Source organism: Saccopteryx leptura, chromosome 2, assembly GCF_036850995.1.
Source record: "Saccopteryx leptura isolate mSacLep1 chromosome 2, mSacLep1_pri_phased_curated, whole genome shotgun sequence".
NCBI classification, from domain to species: Eukaryota; Metazoa; Chordata; class Mammalia; order Chiroptera; family Emballonuridae; genus Saccopteryx; species Saccopteryx leptura.
Window position 1 is genome coordinate 73,029,390 of NC_089504.1, and position 19,366 is coordinate 73,048,755.

Below are 19,366 nucleotides of genomic sequence, written 5' to 3' on the forward strand. Positions count from 1 at the left end.
GTATTTCAACAACTTTCCCCTTTTAAAATCCATCTCTATCTTCAGTAGTCATATAAATTATTCTGGTTATTTAATTCTTCACTTCTGCTTCTAATGACATACTGCTACATTTGGTAACACCATTAATTTTGGTTGTACATTCTCACTAGTTAGTTTTTATTAGGATGAAATTATTAAGAAAGGCTTCTAAAGCTAGAGTTGCGCCCTAGGAAGATGGGGGAGGTGGGTAGGGAATGACACTACATTTAAAGCCATTTTTCTGCCTCTAATATTTGTTAACTGTTTTAAAGGTTGTAGGTGCCATGCAACTCCGCCAGGAAAACCGAAACACTAATACTTGTATTAGGAACGCCCAACTAGCACAGGACGTCGAAACTACCACTGGCAGCAGGGGTGGGGAAATTAGTTGCTCTTCTTGCCTATGATATACGGTATAAGGGTTGGCCCTGGTTTGGTCCACCTGCCAGCGGAGTTTAAAGTTTCCGAGGCTTGCAAGAACACAATGACTTGGATCAAACAGCCTAAATGGCTAGAAGGGTATTACTGCTGCATCAAGGAAGCCTTTTAACTCCTTCTAAAATATCTCCTTTTTATGCGTCCAGGCACAGGAACGTCCTCATCTATCACTGACCAGAGATTATTTCTGACGAGATTTCGAAAGCGCGGAGATTTATGGCTGGAAAATGAAACGACGCTGGAGTGTGGCCACATCATTATTTTGTGTCGCGTGGTACCAGATGGGCAGTCAGTGAATGGCGCAGAGATGTGACGGATAGTTTTATAATGTGATTTTTCCCCATAAAACTAAAACAGACTTATTTCCTTCTATTTTCTTTGGGTCTATCGTACTTGCATCCCCCCCCCTCCCATATCAATTAGCTCAATTTTGCAGTGGAGTGGCAAAAAGGAAGAAGATGAATTGGTCTCTATAATCTTGGTAAGAGTCAGAGGAGTTACAGCGACCAGAGAACTGCGGCTGCTGCGACCCGCCGTATCCTGTGGAGATTGCAGGGTCGGTACCGCGCAGGCGGTTATGGAGCGGACTGTGCACTGGATCCGCCGAGGATAGGAACCCTGGCAGCAGGAGGGGTCCGCTGAGCTCGAGGCCGACTTGGAGGCCGCTGCTGCCTCTCATCCGCAGCGTTTTACTACCATTATCATCGTTCTTGAAAAGTCATGGAAGACGGGCTGCTGCCAGACCTCAGAGACATTGAGCTGAAGATGGGGCGCAAAGTACCGGAGAGCCTAGTGCGCTCGCTCCGTGGGGAGGAGCCGGCTCCCCTGGAAAGGGACAGGGACCCCTGCGGGGGGAGCGGTGGCTGCGGAGGTGGCTGCAGTAGTAGCAGCAGCAGCTGCAGCTTCCCTCCCTCCTTGTCATCCTCCTCTTCCTCCTCCCCAACCTCCAGCTCACCACGAAGACGTAGCCACTCTAGCACCCTGGAGAGGCTGGAAACCAAGCTTCACCTCCTCAGGAAAGAGATGGTGAGTGTGGTGCGCTGGCTGTGGGAGTGGGAGCCCGGGCTGAAAGATGCAGTCATCTGGAAAGATAAGGCCTGAGAGAGAAGGTGACCAGGGCTGCAGGGTGGAGTGCTGGGCGCGTGGGAAAAGAGGGGTAGGGGAGCGCGCCGGAGGTGCAAGTCTGGAGGCAGCCCCTGCGAGACTTGTTTACCCCGGACTTTGTTCGGTTCACGGTTCGCTAAGATAGCAGAGCCTGCTCTGTTCTGTGTACTTTCTGATAGCGCGGACTCGGTGCTCCTAGGCTCTGACCGTTTAGCGGCCAGCGCGCAGCCTCCAGGGCACCAGGTCCCCGGAGAGTTTGCAGTTACTAAGTGCATCTGGGGCCTGCTATGAGCCATTCACACTTTCGGTTCAAAAGGGAGCTCAGGCCATTGCACTTATTGCAAAATTACTTCCCGGTTGGCCGAGAGGTGGCGCGGCGGGGTCCCTACAGCCTGCCTGCCTGGCTCACTTCTCTTCCACCTCTACGGCCTCCGCCCCTTCGTGCAGAAGCTGTTCCAAGGCCACTGTTGAGCTCATTCTCCACAGCTGGTTCCGAAAACAATGGCCTACGTCCTTGATGTTCTTATGAATAGCTTATTACACTGTTTTGACCCAAGAGAGCAGGTGATCTCCATACCCCGGGATTTGCTAGTGTCCAATTCCTACCCTTCCCCCTCAATCCTTAATTTGCAACTGTTTTCTATGCTGTTTGCAAATGTTAGCCTAAAAGCAGGAGGATGGGACTAGCACAGGGTCAGAGAACACTCGTTATTCCGGATGTTCTTAGAGGAAGACACTTACTTGCCATAAGATCTTGTGCAAGTCACTTCTCTGCGAACCTCAATTTATTTGAACAAGGAACTAGTTGGAGGAAATGATTCCTTCCTAAATCTTTTGAAGAAAATAACTAAAGATCAACAGCATTTTCTACCAGCTTGAAGAGGGGGAAAGTTGAAACATGAGGCCATCTCAAACATGGTGAGAAAGATTTTCTACATAAATTATGCTGTCTACTGGAGCTTTGCATTAAAAAGAAGTACCCAGAGGTGTTTCCCTCCTCTTTTTCTGCAGTTGGAACACTCCGGGGAGAATAAATTCCACAACATAAAGAATCTTGGCAAATATATTACTGCAAAAAGCTAGTCTTCAAGATCATATCCTGTACCCAGAATTTTCACCCCACAGTCCACACAAAGTCTAGGACATCACTCTAAAAGCCTCTCACAAGATCTTAAAGCCAGTCTATAGTTTTTTTTGTTTTCTTTTGTTTTTACTCTAGTACTCATTTTCTTCCTACTTGGAATGCCCAGGTGTTAAAAAAACATATACATATATGTATGTTTGTATCTGGGTGCATGGATATTTGCATATTATTCATGCATCCTGTGTAATGCAAACGATTCCAAACCTTATGTTTCACTGTCTAGCTACATGGGTCATACATATTAGTTATTCAACAAGTATTTATTAAGCATTTATTATACCTGGTAATTAACTAGCTGCTGAAAATACAAACTGATAATGTCAAGAAGTCTATCTATTTAGGCTCTCAACTGTCTTGCATTCACTTGCCATTTATTACTGTAGGATATCTAGCCTAGTGTGTTCTAAATCTCTGTAGGGAAAAAAATTATCATCAACTAAAGATACTAATGAGGAGGAAAACTTTCTTCTACTCTTCTAGGTTCTTTGGATGGTCTGACAAGGAAATTGACATATGCTATTAAGAGGAGAAAAACAAAGTTAATTTCATACCTACAGCAGCCCCATTAAAGTGTGAGACACAAGAAGCAAGTTTGGCATTTGAGGCTTATTTGCCATCCTGAGAAAAGTAATGGGATAAGGGCCCAAGGCTTCAAAGAGGAGAAGGGTAATTCACAGGACATTAAGAAGAGCAGATGTTTGGTAATTAGATGTTTGCCTTGCATTACAGATGGGTCATTCAGATAAAAGTGATCTTTGGTAATAGCTCTCTCTGAACCAGGTCTCCCATCTAAATTCTTCTGAGTAGTTAAGGGAGAGGTAAAATTTTTTCTTGAGGCTGCTGATAATAGCTCTCTCTCTCTCTCTGAACCAGGCCTCCTATCTAAATTCTTTTGGGTAGTTCAGGGAGAGATAAAAATTTTTCTTGAGCCTGTTGGGTCTTGATTGTCTTCAACTAAAAATAATCTACATTCCAAAGTAGCGTATATAGGGGCTACGTATTCTGTTCCTCTTCAGCACCTTCTAGATATATCTATTTTTCTTAATGAAAATGTCAGAGTTAATAAAAATCTAATTCCCCAAACCAGATCTTACTACATAACATGATTATGGTATATTAATAAATAGATTTTTAAAAGCAACTAGAAACAGTGATAGCAGAGGCAGATTGCTAAACTGCCTAGTAATTATCTTTTGTATGTAAAGCATCAGTATCTATGCATTTCGGAAAATTCATCCCAGAACAGATGTTTTTCGTTCAAATTTGTACTCTAATAAATGTCTCCTTTGAGCAAATGGTAACACTGGCTATGAGAGTTTGGAGAGAAGGGACTGAAAACTGGTACTCTCTTGCCAGTGAGAGTTTTCCCTTATTTTACATAACTCTGTAGGTGCTTAAAAACCGCAGCCTTAGCATAATTGCAAAGCAACAGATTTGTTTTTATATAGACTTGGCAATTTTGTTATAAACATCTAACAGATGCAGCTCTTCCTGTCTCCCCCTAGTGTCTCCATGTAGAGAAGTTGAGCTGTGACCCTTAATGATTTTTAGGTCCTTTTCTACCCTATACCATGAGCATTGAGTTAACCTCCTTGGTATTATACATGATCCCTTATTTCATTGTTCCCAGCTTTTTATTCTGGAGAGTCTAGAATTATCAGTCTTTGGTCTTGCCCTCAGAACTCTGTCTTAAGAAACCCCTTAGCCATGCACATGCCATTCTAGAGACTTCCAGGAATTAGACTTCCTTTTTTTCTATTAGAACAGATGTGTATAGCATTGACACAATACAGCATAGGCATGGAAGGAAGTAGTCTTAACACTTAAAGTTCTTTACATACTCATGACTTTATCATTGTCTCTCCCATCTCTTTTTATGCTTTTAAAATAATTTCCTTAACTCTTATCTGGTAATATTATAATCTATGCTTTTAGAGGTCTTTGAAAAGTACTTGTGGCCCTGGCTGGTTAGCTCAGTGGTAGAGCGTTGACCTGGTGTGTGGAAGTCCCAGGTTCAATTCCCAGCCAGGGCACACGGGAGAAGTGCCCATCTGCTTCTCCAGCCTTCTTCCTCTCCTTTCTGTCTCTCTCTTCCCCTTCTGCAACCAAGGTTCCATTGGAGCAAAGTTGGCCCAGGTGCTGAGGATGGTTCCATGGCCTCTGACTCAGGCACTAGAATGGCTCCAGTTGCAGTGGTGCAATGCCCCAGATGGGCTGAGCATCGCCCCTTGGCAGGCATGCCAGATAGGTCCCAGTCTGGTGCATGCAGGAGTCTGTCTGTCTGCCTCCCCCAGCTTCTCACTTCAGAAAAATACAAAAAAAAAAAAAAAAAAAGAAAAAAGAAAAAGAAAGAAAGAAAGAAAGAAAAGCAGTTTTAATGGACAAAAGTTGAAAGATATAAGAAGAGGGAGAAACTGTTTCTATGGTCAAATTTCTTTTATTTTAGTGAAAAAGTTGGGGGCAAGGGAGAGAGATGAGAAGTATCAACTCATAGTTGCAGGACTTTAGTTGTTTATTGATTGCTTCTTATTCATGCCTTGACTGAGGGGGCTTCAGCCAAGCCAGTGACTACTTGCTCAAGCCAGCAACCTTGGGCTTCAAGCCAGTGACCTTTGGGCTCAAGCCAGTGACCATGGCATTATGTCGATTATCCCATACTCAAGCTAGTAACTGCGTTCAAGCTCTGGGGCCTGAGCTCAAGCAACCTCATGCAACCGTGGAGTTTTGAACCTGGGACCTCTGCATCCCAGATTGATACTCTATCCAATATACCACTACTGGTCATACTGTGGCCAAATTTCTTAATGTTGAAATTCTTTCTTTTAAATATTTTGTTTATTGATTTATTTTAGACAGAGACAAAGGCAGGGGGTGAAGGAAGAGCTTTGCTTCTCATATGTGCCTTGATGGGGCTCCCAGGGTTTTGAACCCGGTGACCTCAGTATTCCAGGTTAAATCTTTATCCACTGTGCCACCACAGGTCAGGCTTAAAGTTGAAACTCTTATTAACAACAGAAATTAAAAAGTGTAGGAAGGAATATATTGGAAAAGAATATTTTCAGGAATATATTTGGTACAATAGACCAATTCAAAGTAACCATGAGGAAGTTTGGAGGAGGGAGAAAATTTTCCCAATGTGCAAAGTATTTTTATTTTGAATCTAGAGATAGGAAATTTGATAAAGCAATGTGCAAAAGAGGAATACACATAGGAAATTTATAATGAAATTGGAAGTAAATTTCAGACCTCTTGTGCAAAGCCTGCCCAGTAATGTTTGTTTACTAGTTTTCAGTTCACAGAGTGATTGAATATCTGTCATATCATTTGAGGCTAAGGTCATGCTGGGAAAGAGGAATTATTTTCTTTCACATTTTACAAATGTGATCATTATGGCTTAGAGATTTTGAAAAACAGGCAAAGTCACACAGTTAATCAGTGAACATAATCACAACTCAAACTTATATCATCTGAATCCATGTCCTGGGCTGTTTCACCCATTTCAGTCTGCATCCCAGTAATTTCTCTTCAAAATATAGTATATGTAAATCTGTGATATCTCATTATCCTCTAAAGTACTAAGGGGCCAACAAAAAGAATCCCTCAGGATGCATGTCAGGGGTGGTTTCAGATAGGGGCTCATTTAAAAATTTTCAAGTGCCGACTATGTACTAGGCCTGCCTTAAAACCTTGGGAATATAGGCCCTGACTGGTTGGCTCAGTGTATAGAGCTTCAGCCCAGTATATGGACATCCCGGGTTTGATTCCCGGGCAGGGCACACCAGAGAAGTGACCATCTGCTTCTCTCCTCCTTCTCTCCCATTTCTCCTCTCACAGCCATTGGTCCCAGGGTTGACCCAGGTGATAAGGATAACTCATGGTCAGAGCATCAACCTTAGGTGCTAAAAATAGTTTGATTAGAGTATCGGCCCCAGATGGGGGCTGCTGGGTGGATCCTGGTGGTGATCCCCTCCTCTCACTTAAAAGAAAAAGAAAAAGAAAAAAAAAAACCCTTGGGAATATTGAACAAAATGCCTACATTAAAAAGTCAGTCATCAAGCCCTTGCCAGTTGGCTCAGCGGTAGAGCATCTACCCGGCATGTGGAAGTCTCAGGTTCGATTCTGGTCAGGGCTCACAGGAGAGGTGACCATCTGCTTCTCCCCCTTTCCCTGCCCATATCTCTCTCTCTCTCTCTCTCTCTCCCTCTCTCTCTCTCTCTCTCTCTCTCTCCCTTTCCTGCAACCATGGCTCAGTTGGTTTGAGTATGTTGGCTCTGATCACAGACGCTGGCTCTGTGGAGCCTCTCAGGAGCTCCCACCTCAGGCATTAAAAATACCTCCATTGCGAGCATGGCCCCAGATGGGCAGATTATTGGCCCCAGACCGGGATTTCTGTGTGGATCTCGGTCGGGTGCATGCAGGAGTCTCTCTCTCTATCGTCCTCACTCTTACTTAAAAAAAAATAAAAAGTCATCAAAGGTCCTATTGTGTTTGAAATTTTCATCCCACTGTCCATACAAAGACTCCTTTTGCAAATATTTTTTATGAGTGAGATTTTAAGTATTACTTATCAAATAGTATTACTCTAGTTTTAGAATATCTGATAATATCCAAGCTAATTTTCCAATAATATAAATGATCTGTCAAAATCTGCATTTTACTTCATAGTGATAAATTTTAAATTGTACTTTTACAATAGGATCAAAGGGTTTTAGTGCTGTTTCAATATGTCCATATCATACCTCTAGTTTGAGAGTAAAAATTATTTTCATCTGTTTACTCTGGAAGATATTTGAAATATATAAGATTATAAAAGCAATTACTAAAAACTTGGAACCTGAAATTAGAAGGTGTCTAATGCACCTTCCCACATTTGCCTTCTTATATAATTACTGTTTATGAAATCAAAGTATGGTTTGTAATGAAGTACATACTACATCTTGATGCCATATTCTGGATTTTAGTCAAAGTTTCATTATGTTGGGATGGTTAATCCAGTGCCATTATGAAAATTAACTTGAAAATATTGTGTCCTGATTTCCATATTTTTGGCAGTTCTTTGCATAGCAGCTATGTAATAGTGAGGTATAAACAATCTCAAGCTAGTTGCTTATCTTTTCAACCAATAAAACATTCAAATATCTCACTCAGTTCATCAACTCTTGCTTTAATAAAGTTTCCTAGGCAATACTCAGTACTAGACACAAATACACACACATGCAGACACATCACGTTATACAGGAACATAAAATGTTATCGATACCTTCTCTTACTGATTTTTTCTATGTATTTGTTCCTGTGTTAAATGGCCTACTTATTTTGTAATAAAAAGAAAAAAATATTTTATATTCCCTCAAACATTTAATTCCATTAAATGACCTTTACAGTTGCTTCAGACATACTTCAGAGCAGGCTATGAGATTTCTATCATTTGTTCTAAAGTGTAGTTATTTTTAAGTTGGGCAAGAACTAAAGGAAAACCTAGGTATATCACTGAGAAGCTGTAAAACAGAGGGCACCTTCCCTGATGAAGTCACAAGATAGCTGAAAAGATAAAATGGGAATAGAGTTTGGCCAGAGAAAGATTACAAACAAATACGTCAGCAGGTGCATGATGCCATAGATCAGACAGAAATGTTGAGATGAACAGATAAAGCTGAGGAGATTTCTCACAGCAAATGTGCCTTGTACAAGGAATTAAAGTGCCAATAACTACGCAGATTAAAGGTTTAATGAATATTAAGGATAACCTAAAGGAGATGAGGAAATTTGATTCCTAACAGTAGTTTCTTGTCATTTTATGCATGAAGTATTATTATACTTTCTTAATCTCATAAACAAATCTCGTTGGGACATGTTTCCTTGCGCCAAATTGAGAGCAGTGCAGACAAAGATAGTAATGTTATACAGACAGAACTTAACTCAGAGGATTTATATATAACTGGAAAACATTGACGTTTCCAAAAACTGATGAGCCTGTCCTGTCCCTAGGAATGTATGTTGAAGGACTGGTACGTGCATGAGGAACATATTCTAACAAAAAAGAATTACCTTCCATTTTTATTCAAGTTATACAACCATACTCTCCTGACCTTGGGAGACTATATATTTTATGCCAATTTTGAAACTGGTTATGTTCATTTTGGTGATAGCATAAAAATACTTATTTTACCTTCCATTTTATAAGGATGAGTCACAATGGAAAGACTGTCACATACTGAGACTTTAGTTTTTAAAACACTACTTCTGAAACTGGGATTTATGTCTGGAGAATGTGGGGTCCCTGAGAATTTATTACTTTTTTGTTTCTGGGAAGAACATTTTGTTGTTGTTGTTATAATTCTTCTTTAATGGCTGTTTATTCTCTATTCAAGTGGTGGGCCTCTGTTTTGGTGGATCCTTTGCAGGCTTTGGAATCAGACAGGCTAGGATTCCAATTGTGTCTAGAGCAAGTCAGGATACAGACCAACATGGCTCAGCATCCTAGACCCACCATCCTATTCCTGGGGAGACGTTTAACCCATCTCTTCCTGAGGAGGAGAGCCTGGCCAGCTCTCAGTGTCCCTCATTTTAGTCTTGGCTCTTTGACTCACTGGTATGTGGCATTAAGCGAGTTATGTAACCATTCTGGAACCCAGATTTGTTGTTCACATAAAAATAAAGGCATCATAAGAATTCAGTGAAATAATAAAAGAAAACCAGCTATTATATAGGCATTCAAAAACAGTGAAGATGGGGACAGTTAATAAGAATGATGTCAATTACATGGCTGTTCTGTTGACCTTACACAAGCAGCCCCAGATGGGCAACGTGGGTTAGTGACTGATGAAAGTATAGGCACCTCTTCTACCAAACTCTGCTAGCACCTACCATATCCTTCGAGCTTCCATAGAGACCACATTTTCTATACAAAAGAAAACAATATGTGTAGCCTTTCCCCAGCTTCAGTGCAAGAAGAGTATAGTAGCAAAGATTCAAGAACCTAATTTCCTGAAGCCTAGGCAGTCTGAGGAACTGAGATGGGTATTTGTTTACTTTATAATGAGACATCTACGTGCAAGGTACTATGTTAAAAATTTTATATGTATTATCTCATTGAAACCTTATAGTTAACTAAACATAATTTTCACAACTATCTTATAAAGTGTTGATGTTTGTTGTTACTGCTCAAGATTACCAAGATTGTAAGGAGACAAGCTAGACTGAGGTCAGAATCTGAGTTTTTAACCATGACTATGGTATTACATTTCATGCATAAGAGTACCTCAATGCTCCAGTGACACCCAAGGTGAAGTATATGTATCTGCTCTTCTTCCAGAATTTTAAAATATTAAACAGTTTAAACTATACATGTATTTACATAGGCTCTTCCAGGAGAAATAAGAACTAAAGATAAGACTATCTTAGGAACACTCAAGATTTGGGTGAATATATTCAAAAGTTACCCAGTTCTCAGCAATTGTACAGTTTTGTTTTTCTGCACTATCACCAACATCTTCATAAATACTTCTTCCCACTTTAAAAGAGTTGCTAGTGATGAAGTCCCAGCTCTGAGCAGTTCAAGGCTCAGAGATTAGTAGTAGAGCTAAATTGTGCTTATGACTTAGAGTTTTAAAGCTTACTGCTGGTAGCATTTTAGTTTCTTGAGACTTTTTTTTTTAATCTTTTTTTTTAAAGACTTTATTTATTCATTTTAGAGAGGAGAGAAGGAGGAGAGAGGGGGGGGGGGAGAGAGAAGAGGGGAGGAGCAGGAAGCATCAACTCCCATATGTGCCTTGACCAAGTAATCCCAGGGTTTTGAACCAGTGACCTCAGCATTCCAGGTCGATGCTTTATCCACTGCGCCACCACAGGTCAGGCAGTTCCTTGAGATTCTGTTCATGATAAAGCTTGGGTCTTAGAGAACTCGCTAGAAAGAATTAGAAACTGCGAATCCTGACACCTGGCATGACTTCCCAGATGTGTGCTTGAAACACTTCAGTCCAAAATTGTGCTCAATGTAAACTGTGTTTATAAAAGCCCCAGTTAAAAAGATTTTTAATTTAGTGAGAGGAGTAGAGGCGGAGACAGACTCCTACATGTGCCCCGACTGGGATCCACCTGGCAAGCCCCTTAGGGGGCGATGCTCTGCCCATTTGGAGCCCTTGCTCCGTTGCAACCAGAGCCATTTTTTAGTGCCTGAAATGTGAAGGCCATAGAGCCATCCTCAGTGCCTGGGGCCAACTCGCTCAAATCAAGCCATGGCTGCAGGGGAGAAGAAGAAGAGAGAGAGAGAGAGAAGTGAGAGGAGGAGAGGTGGAAAAGCAGATGGGGGCTTCTCCTGTGTGCCCTGACTGGAAATTGAACCTGGGACATTCACACGCCAGACTGACACGCTACCACTGAGCCAACTAGCCAGGGCAAGGTTATATTTTTAAACATATTCTTCAAAATCCTCGGAGTCTGAGACTTCAAAATAAACCTAATAATCTATCTTTCTAAAAAGAGACTATATATAGTGCTAGATGTTTTATGTAGCTATTATTATGCTCATTTATAGATAAGGACACTGGCTTACAGGAGTTCAGTAACTTGACTAAGTTACTGTAAGCGGTTTCTCATCAATTTATTCCAACAAGAACCACTGTAAGACAGGCTATATGGTGGATCCAAGCTACTCCCCAATTGTCCTATATCTAAGTACCAGAAAATGTGCTCATTTATCGTCAATGAACATTTTTACAGTAAATGTTATTGTTTCCCTTTTAAAATGTAAATATATGTTTTTTCATTATAAAATGCCGTGGACAAACCACAGCTAGTAATTGTCCAGGTCCTGAGTGAGAACGGTGCAGAATGAAGAAATAAACTAAGAGAGAAAAAGGATGGGATTGGGAGGTCTCTGCAATGCCCATAGCTTGCAAGAGTGAGTCTCCACCCCCAAACCCCTTTATTTATAGGGCAGAGTAAAGTCATTAGCAAATCAAAGAGATCTCTGATACAAAGCCACATTTCCAAGGCACCCAGGAATTCTCCTCAGTGGTGCAGAAAACCCTCCACTCTGCATAACATCTTAACCTCACAAAACAAAGGATAAGAAGAAAACTGCCTCCAGTCTGTCCGAAGGACATGGGGGATAGGACTAGTATAAACAATCCAGAATCCAGCATCACAGCTAACATGGACGTGTGGAGAAGAACTTAGCCTATAGCAACTTAATCAAGCAAGTGAGGTGGGGGAATGGGCAGACTGTCAAGCTTACTGCCAGTCCCCCACACCTCTGTCCCCCCAAAATCTAAACCGCAAGGACCCTGTCAGCTTGCAGTCTCCAACAATAAAACTTCCAGAAATATAGACATATTGTAAAAAGAAAAATAAAGTCTCCTTTTACCTACCCCCAATATGATATTCGCCCATATTATTCTGCAACCCAAAGGAGACCACTACTAACAGTGTGTGACTCCCTCGGGCCTTTGTCTGTCTTTGCCTGCATATATGCACATATATACATTTACATAATTCTGGTATGTTTAGATTTCATTTTCCTTACTTTACATAATATGTTTTCTTGTTATCTGACATTTACTGGATGATTACAATACGCCAGTTAGTGTGGTAAACAGATTTCATGTAGTGTGTCATTACGTTCTCACTCACTTTTGAAGTAGGCACTGTGGGGTGTTAGGTAATAGAAACAGATACTTGATAGAGCTTAAGAAATGTTTATCTAGTTAATTTTTATTTTTTTTGTTACCTCTCTTACATAAACCAACAAATTATTAATTAAAATAAAGATAATTACTTCAGTTTTTATTATGTGATTATACAAATATTTAATAGTTTTTAGAAAGTAAATTCCATCTCTAGGTTTCTGACTTAGAATATTTCATTTCTCCTTTGAAGAAATAATAACTAAATCTTGCCTCACCTGTGGTGGCGCAGTGGATACAACTGTTAACCTGGAATGCTGAGGTCACTGGTTTGAAACCCCAAGCTTGTCCAGTCAAGGCACATACAAGAAGCAACTACTATGAGTTGATGCTTCCCACTCCTCCCTACTGCCCAACTTCTCTCTCTCTAAAATCAATAAATCTTCAAAAATAAAAAAGAAGAAATAATAACTAAGTATTCAAATTAGAATGTAAATCACTTCAACCATATACCATTTTAACATAACCTTCTTGGTGAGCTTTTCCATGTGGTAATAATAATAAAACCTTTAAAAGTTGGACCCAAGGCTAACATGGCACAAGGTGATTCACGCCACATGGAGAAAGCAGAATGGCCTTCCAAGAATTAGTGTGCCTTCAGTCCTCAGGGCTCAAAAACATCTTAGATTCGTTCAGACTTTGGAATGCTCATTATAAAATAAACAGATTCTGTTCCAAGAGATCAGACATAATCAGAACTTTTTATTCTTCAGTTGAAGAAATAATTAATCTCCTTCAAAGTGGCTCTTCCAAGAAAGTGATATATAAACTAGAACTATATTATTGACTAATAAGCCCTCTCCCTGAAGGCCCATGTCATGGAAAGCCAGAAGATTGGCAAAGTAAGAAATCAGGGCAAGAGTGAGTTAGGAATTGGACTGTGTCCTGGCACTGCTGAACCCAGCCTTTCATTGGCAGCCTCAGGACAGCTACCAAGACAAACTTTCTTGGGTGGGTCTGCCAGCATCTCCATTGCAGTTAAACCTATATTCTAACTGACACCTTTTATTCTTCAAAATATTATTCCATCAATCAGAAGCTGGCATATTGTACTGTCTATAAGGCTGAGTTTTCAGTCCTGACCTCTGGTGTCTTATGATTGATTTCAGATTTTTAAAGGATAATCATTCCCTTATTTCTAAGTTCTAGGGAACACATCACATTCACATGCATATTCTTCTCCATATTAGCATCTTATTGCTTTTCTTGAACAATTTTTAAGTTTTAAAAAAGATTTGATAGATACTACCATTTATTTTTATGTAAACTAAAACATGATCAGGATTATCTGTTTGTAATCAAAATGATGAAATTTTCCTTTTTTCTCTCTATTTTAAATTAGAATTGAACTCTCCAATTTCCTATATATTTTGTGAGCAGAATAAAATTCCTTTATTCATATCTACCTAAGCATACTCACTAAGAGGTTTTAACACCGTATCCCAAATGGTGAGATATGCCTATTACAACTCAATGATTGCTAGCTCACACTATTATTCCAATAGTTTTCCTGATTTTTTGTGTTTTGTGGGGGTTTTTTGCAAAAGACATTAAATTGGTCTACATTAATTTGTTATTTTGATGCCAACCAAACAAGCTTGAGACCAAAATTGAGAAGAAAAAACCCTCATGGTGATCAAGTCCAACTTTTAAGGCTGTTCGATTCAGACCTGTAATTCATTTGCTGACAATTTAATGATAAATAGCTACTACTGTATTGGTGCTTTTATTATTTGTTTCCATGTTTTCTCTTAATTTTATAAAATCTTAAAATTATTATTATTAAAATGATACACACAGTTACACAAACATGCAAACACTACAAAAAGATCTAAAGTGGATAAAAGTTTCCCATATTCCTTTACCCAATTTCTACTCTTTCAAGACAACTACTAAGAATAATAATTTATGTATTCTCCTAGAAATTTTCTGAATGTATGAAAGCATATCTATAGTTGCTTACATACTTTTAGCTAAATTATAGACATATATTTCTGAGTGTACATGCGTATGTAATTTTCAGCTTGAGACTATTAGAAGCTCATGTTGCTGCTAATTTTCTAGATTCAGCAAACATTCTGGTATTGATTTTATATATATATATATATATATATATATATATATATGGCTTCAAAGCACAACTTTTACAGTGCTGCTACTTTGGAGATATTCCTGGCAAAGTATAGCAGTCACAGATAATCACTGTTTGTATAAAAATAGTGCAATTGATGAGGCAAAAATACAAAGTTGATAATCTCTAGAAATAGAAAAGCACATCATAGAAGCTTTTTTATATTTAAAAAAGGAAAAAAATACTCTTTGTCAGAGCAATATTGGTGCCAGATATAATTAGGATAAATATAAAAATTTACTTATCCTAAGGAAATAATAATGAATTTGTACTAAAAGTATCATCTGTGTACTTTTGGTACTATGTATGATTGAAAAATGGAAATAATCTAAATGACCAATGATAGGTAGTTTACTTATGTGCATATGACAGATATTTGTTTAACTATTCAAATTATATTGTAAAATTATTTATGAAAGAGAAATAGTTTTGGATATAATATGCTTTTAGGACAAAAGGCTGGAAACAAAATATTCTATATTCACACTGGCATCATTGGATGGAGGGGGTTATAGGTGATTTTGTTTGTTACTGTTGAGCTCTTTCATTTTATCTAGTTTCTCCATGCTGTATATATTGTATTTTGATAAGAAAAAATTATAGGTAGAATTAAAAAATTAAAAAAAAAGAGACAATGTGTGCTTTAGAATAAGGTAGAGTTGAATTCAAGGAATCATAGCCCTGCCTTTTATCAGCTAAGTGTCTTTTTTATTATTGATTTTTTTTTTAAGAGAGAGGAAGAGAGAGAGTGAGAGTGAGAGAGAGACAGGGACATCAATCTGTTTCTGTGTGTGTCCTGACTGGAGGTCGAACCAGCAACCTCTGTGCTTTGGGACAATGCTCAGGTCTTTAAGCACATAAGGAGTTCAATAAATGTTAAATAGCTGGAATTCTGCTTGCTCAATAGTAAGAGCTCATTAAGCATTACTGTTTTTGGTCCTTCCCATTTGATTAATAGCTTAACTCTGATGTTTAGGAAAAGATGAGATTAGAATTGTTCCTACTACTCATTTTTCTCTTTCTTTCTTTTATTCCATTTCATAGAAGAAGGGGGCATTGCTACATGTAAAATAACTTCTTATCCAGCACATACTATGTTTGAGTTGCTAATTTGAATTGCCTGACCCAGAAGTAACACTTGGAATGCTGAGTGTTCAAGTAAGAATTGGCCACTTCAACTAGGGACCATCCTTTCCGTATAATAAGGTGAATTAAAAACCAACTTCCTTTCAGATTTTTAATCATAATAGCTACTGTTAAACATGGACAAGTTCACCACAGCAAGGTAATGAAGTTGACAGCTCTTTTCAGAAATATTTACAAAGTATTCTACCATCTCTTAATATGAACCTTATGCTTCTCACCAAAAATAAGTGAGTAGGAAATGTTGGGACTCAGATTGTTCATGTACATTTTTAGAGACAAAATTAGTCACTGCTAAGAACGCAGAAAAGGATAAGAAATAGTCAACTAGGATTTCATAGGCAAGAACCTGAAACCATTTCCTAGTTCTGCCACTTTAAAAATTGGTGATAAAATGTATTGCAAAGAAATAATAAATAAGGAATTATTAAGTACAATTGAATTTAATCATTGATATCAATAATTTTAGTCACAGTATAAAAATGATTTAATGGTAGACTAAGTATTGTTCATTTTAAAAAATCTTTCTGCACATTATATAAAATACATTCATAAGTCTTCAGGGCTACATATACTGCTCACAAAAATTAGGGGGTATTTAAAAATAAATATGAAGTGATAAAATATCACTAATTTTAGTGAGCAGTATATATAGTTCCTCAGGGTGAAAGTCTGACAAAATTCTATATATATATGATTTTAATCGTCACTTTTCTATTGGGCCAAGTTTTAGACTATGTGTTTCAACTTGATCAATAATATTACTCATTATCTTTCTTTTTCCTTCACTATAATCACCTTGAAAGCAGAGATTATGTATGACTGACTAATCAATGCTTATATTTCCATAATGTCCAACCAATTATTTAGGGACTCGGCATTTAATGTCTAAATTAAAGTACAACTTAGTCCTGCTTCTAATTTTTGTGTTTGGAATGCATTGTCAACATTTCCTTTCTGGACTGGAACATAGAACCCCAACCCCTCCTCTGCCTCTCACCAGCCACACCCAGTTACCTGGAACTTAGGTTTCTAGGTTGAAGAAAGACTAAAACATCTTTTGAATATCTGTTACTGTACCACTTTAAACAAAATAAAAAAGAAAGGAAAAACGCTTTTCTGCCTTTTTTGTGTGTGTGAAGTGGTAAGCAACAAGTTTTCTTCCTGGTTGCGGGACCTACTCTCTCCTAGGAAGTTGTCAGTCTCAAGCATCTCTGTTCTTAGTAGTACTGGTAGAACATAGAAATGAAAGAGTTATATTTCTCCTCTGATAAGTACACCAAGAAAGTGAACACTTTAGTTTTTGCCATCCTCTCTATTCCTACTCTGGAATGAGGTTTTGAAGTTTCAGAGTGAAAAGAAAGAAAAAAAGGACATTAATTATAATATTGTATAGTATGCATATCAATATATTATATATTTATAGTACAGTGTTGTCTATGTGGTTTTGGTATTGATAGAATATAAATAATCATATATTTTGGGAGCTTAATTTATTACCTGGGTATTATTTGTCATTAGGGCATTAATTCTGACTGTTCTTGGCACAGCCCTCTGTATAGACTTGGGGACTGACGAGTATAATGTGACTTGGGCACACTATATCTTAGATATTTGGGCAGTTAAGGAAACTTCAGCAAACATCCCATTGTCAATGCCCAGATGAGTAAACTGGATGGACAGAATGAAAAAAGCTGTGTTTCCTGAGTGTTCATTATAAGATTCTAGATTTGAAAGGAATTTCAAGGAATCAACCCATTTTTCTGTTTTTAATTTGGAACTAGTTTCAAATGATGAAAAATGGCTACCAAATGTTTAGTATTGCTACTAAATGAGCAACTGCATGAGCTTCTTTTTGGATTGTCTTTTCCCTGTGTGAACTTTTAAAATCTCATTTTCCCAAAGGCATTAGTTTTTATCACAGGAGGCATTTTAAAAAAACTTTTATTTAAAAAATCATGTTAGACTTTACATAAAAGCTACAAAAATAGTACCAAAAATGACTTTATATCCCATATCTAGATTCTCCCACTGTTAACAATTTACGTTGACCCTTTGCATTCTCTCTCCCTACCCACTCCTCTGTCTCTGTCTCTCTTTCTCTCTCTCTTTTTCTCTCTCCACACACACAAGTACACTTTTGCTTAAACATTCTTCAGCTTAAAAAGTGGCAGACATATTACTTTACCTCTAAATACTATACTTCAGTGAGCATTTCTCATAAGCAAAAGCATTATGGGGCATGAATGTTGTTCTTCCTTCCTCTTGCATAATTGCAGTCATAATTAATGATCTGTACCATTTGTCTTGCTGAGTTCAGACCTTTCCTAAGAACAGATTTCAACAGAGCACTACAAGTGGCCACCTCACATCAGTCAGACCAGAATTCAAATTGCTAAGAAAAGAGGGTCTACCTGAAGCACACTAGGGGCAATCAGCAAATGCCCTCAATTTTTCCCCTTCTCATTGACGTAATGTCAGAAATTTTGTTCTCACAAAATAATCTTTTCAGCTAGAGTTTATAATCCAGATAAAAAGATAAAATAGTAACTGGGAGATTTTGGACTGTAGGTGCTATTCAGAAAATGTATTTTGAATGCTGGATATATTAACACTATTGCCTTCCACTATTTAATCTGTATGGGAGCAAGGATTTGAAGAGCCAGTTTTGTTAAGTGAGATTAAAAAAAAAGAAAAGGACACAGGAAAAGGAATTAATGTTTTAGCCTTTTTGTCTAAGAAAGCTTTCACCTATGAGTCATTATTTTGTACTATACACCATGGTATATGCTATTTTCACATATGCTATCTACTTTCCTCAGTTCTAGAGTTAATGGCAGTATAATGTTAGACAATGAATATAACATTTACTACATATGTTTCAATGCAATGTTTATAGCATATATTGGCTAGAATATATGTAGTATTTGCCCAATAAATGTGACTATTAATAACAGCCTGACCAAGTAAGTAATGAATCAAGCTATACTATCACCATATTCTAAACTCTTTGAGGATTACTTTTTTTGTGTGTATGACAGACAAGGAGAGACAGAGAGAGGAACAGATATGGACATACAGGAAGGGAGAGAGATGAGAAGCATCAATTCTTCATTGTGGCACCTTAGTTGTTCATTGATTGTTTTCTCATATGTGCCTTGACTGGGGGGCTACAGCAGAGTGACCTCTTGCTCAAGACAGCAATGTGTGGCTAAGCTGGTGAGCCTTGTTCAAACCAGATGAGCCCCCGCTCAAGCTGTCAACCTTAGAGTTTCAAATCTCCGTCCTCCACATACCAGTCGACGCTCTATCCATTGTGCTACCACCTGGTCAAGCAAGGATTACATTTAATAGTAAAATCCATGTGTTGAATTAACTCTTGAAAAACAATTTATTTTTCTTTAATTGTTTTTTCACTTTTCATTTAATCTGGCCATGTCCAGAGTTTGCCAGGCATGATGGCCCTGATACTTCTGATGAAATGTAACAACTTTAACTTTCATATTCTACTTAACTTTGAGTGTATTACTTCATTTTTAAAATTTTGTTTTTGTGTTTGCTTTCTAATATGATATTTGTTCCAATTACCCCTTATTTGGGAGTTCTTTAAAATTAGTTTGGGAATGCCAGAATAAGTATGTGAGAAGTAAGTCAGACTACCCGAGAGATTTATGGTCTTCATTACATCTGTGTTTTTGTCAG

At 38.3% G+C, this 19,366-nt stretch overlaps 1 protein-coding gene across 1 annotated transcript in view; it reads left to right on the plus strand.

The window, feature by feature from the left end:
- Window positions 1-461: 461 nt before the first annotated feature.
- LURAP1L (leucine rich adaptor protein 1 like) overlaps window positions 462-19,366 on the plus strand; it is a 52,603-nt gene continuing 33,698 nt past the window's right edge. Inside the window, exon 1 of the mRNA XM_066368164.1 lies at window positions 462-1,482. Within this exon, the coding sequence (XP_066224261.1) occupies window positions 1,177-1,482 (306 nt within the window). The 5' untranslated portion in view covers window positions 462-1,176. The remainder of the gene's footprint in view (window positions 1,483-19,366) is intronic.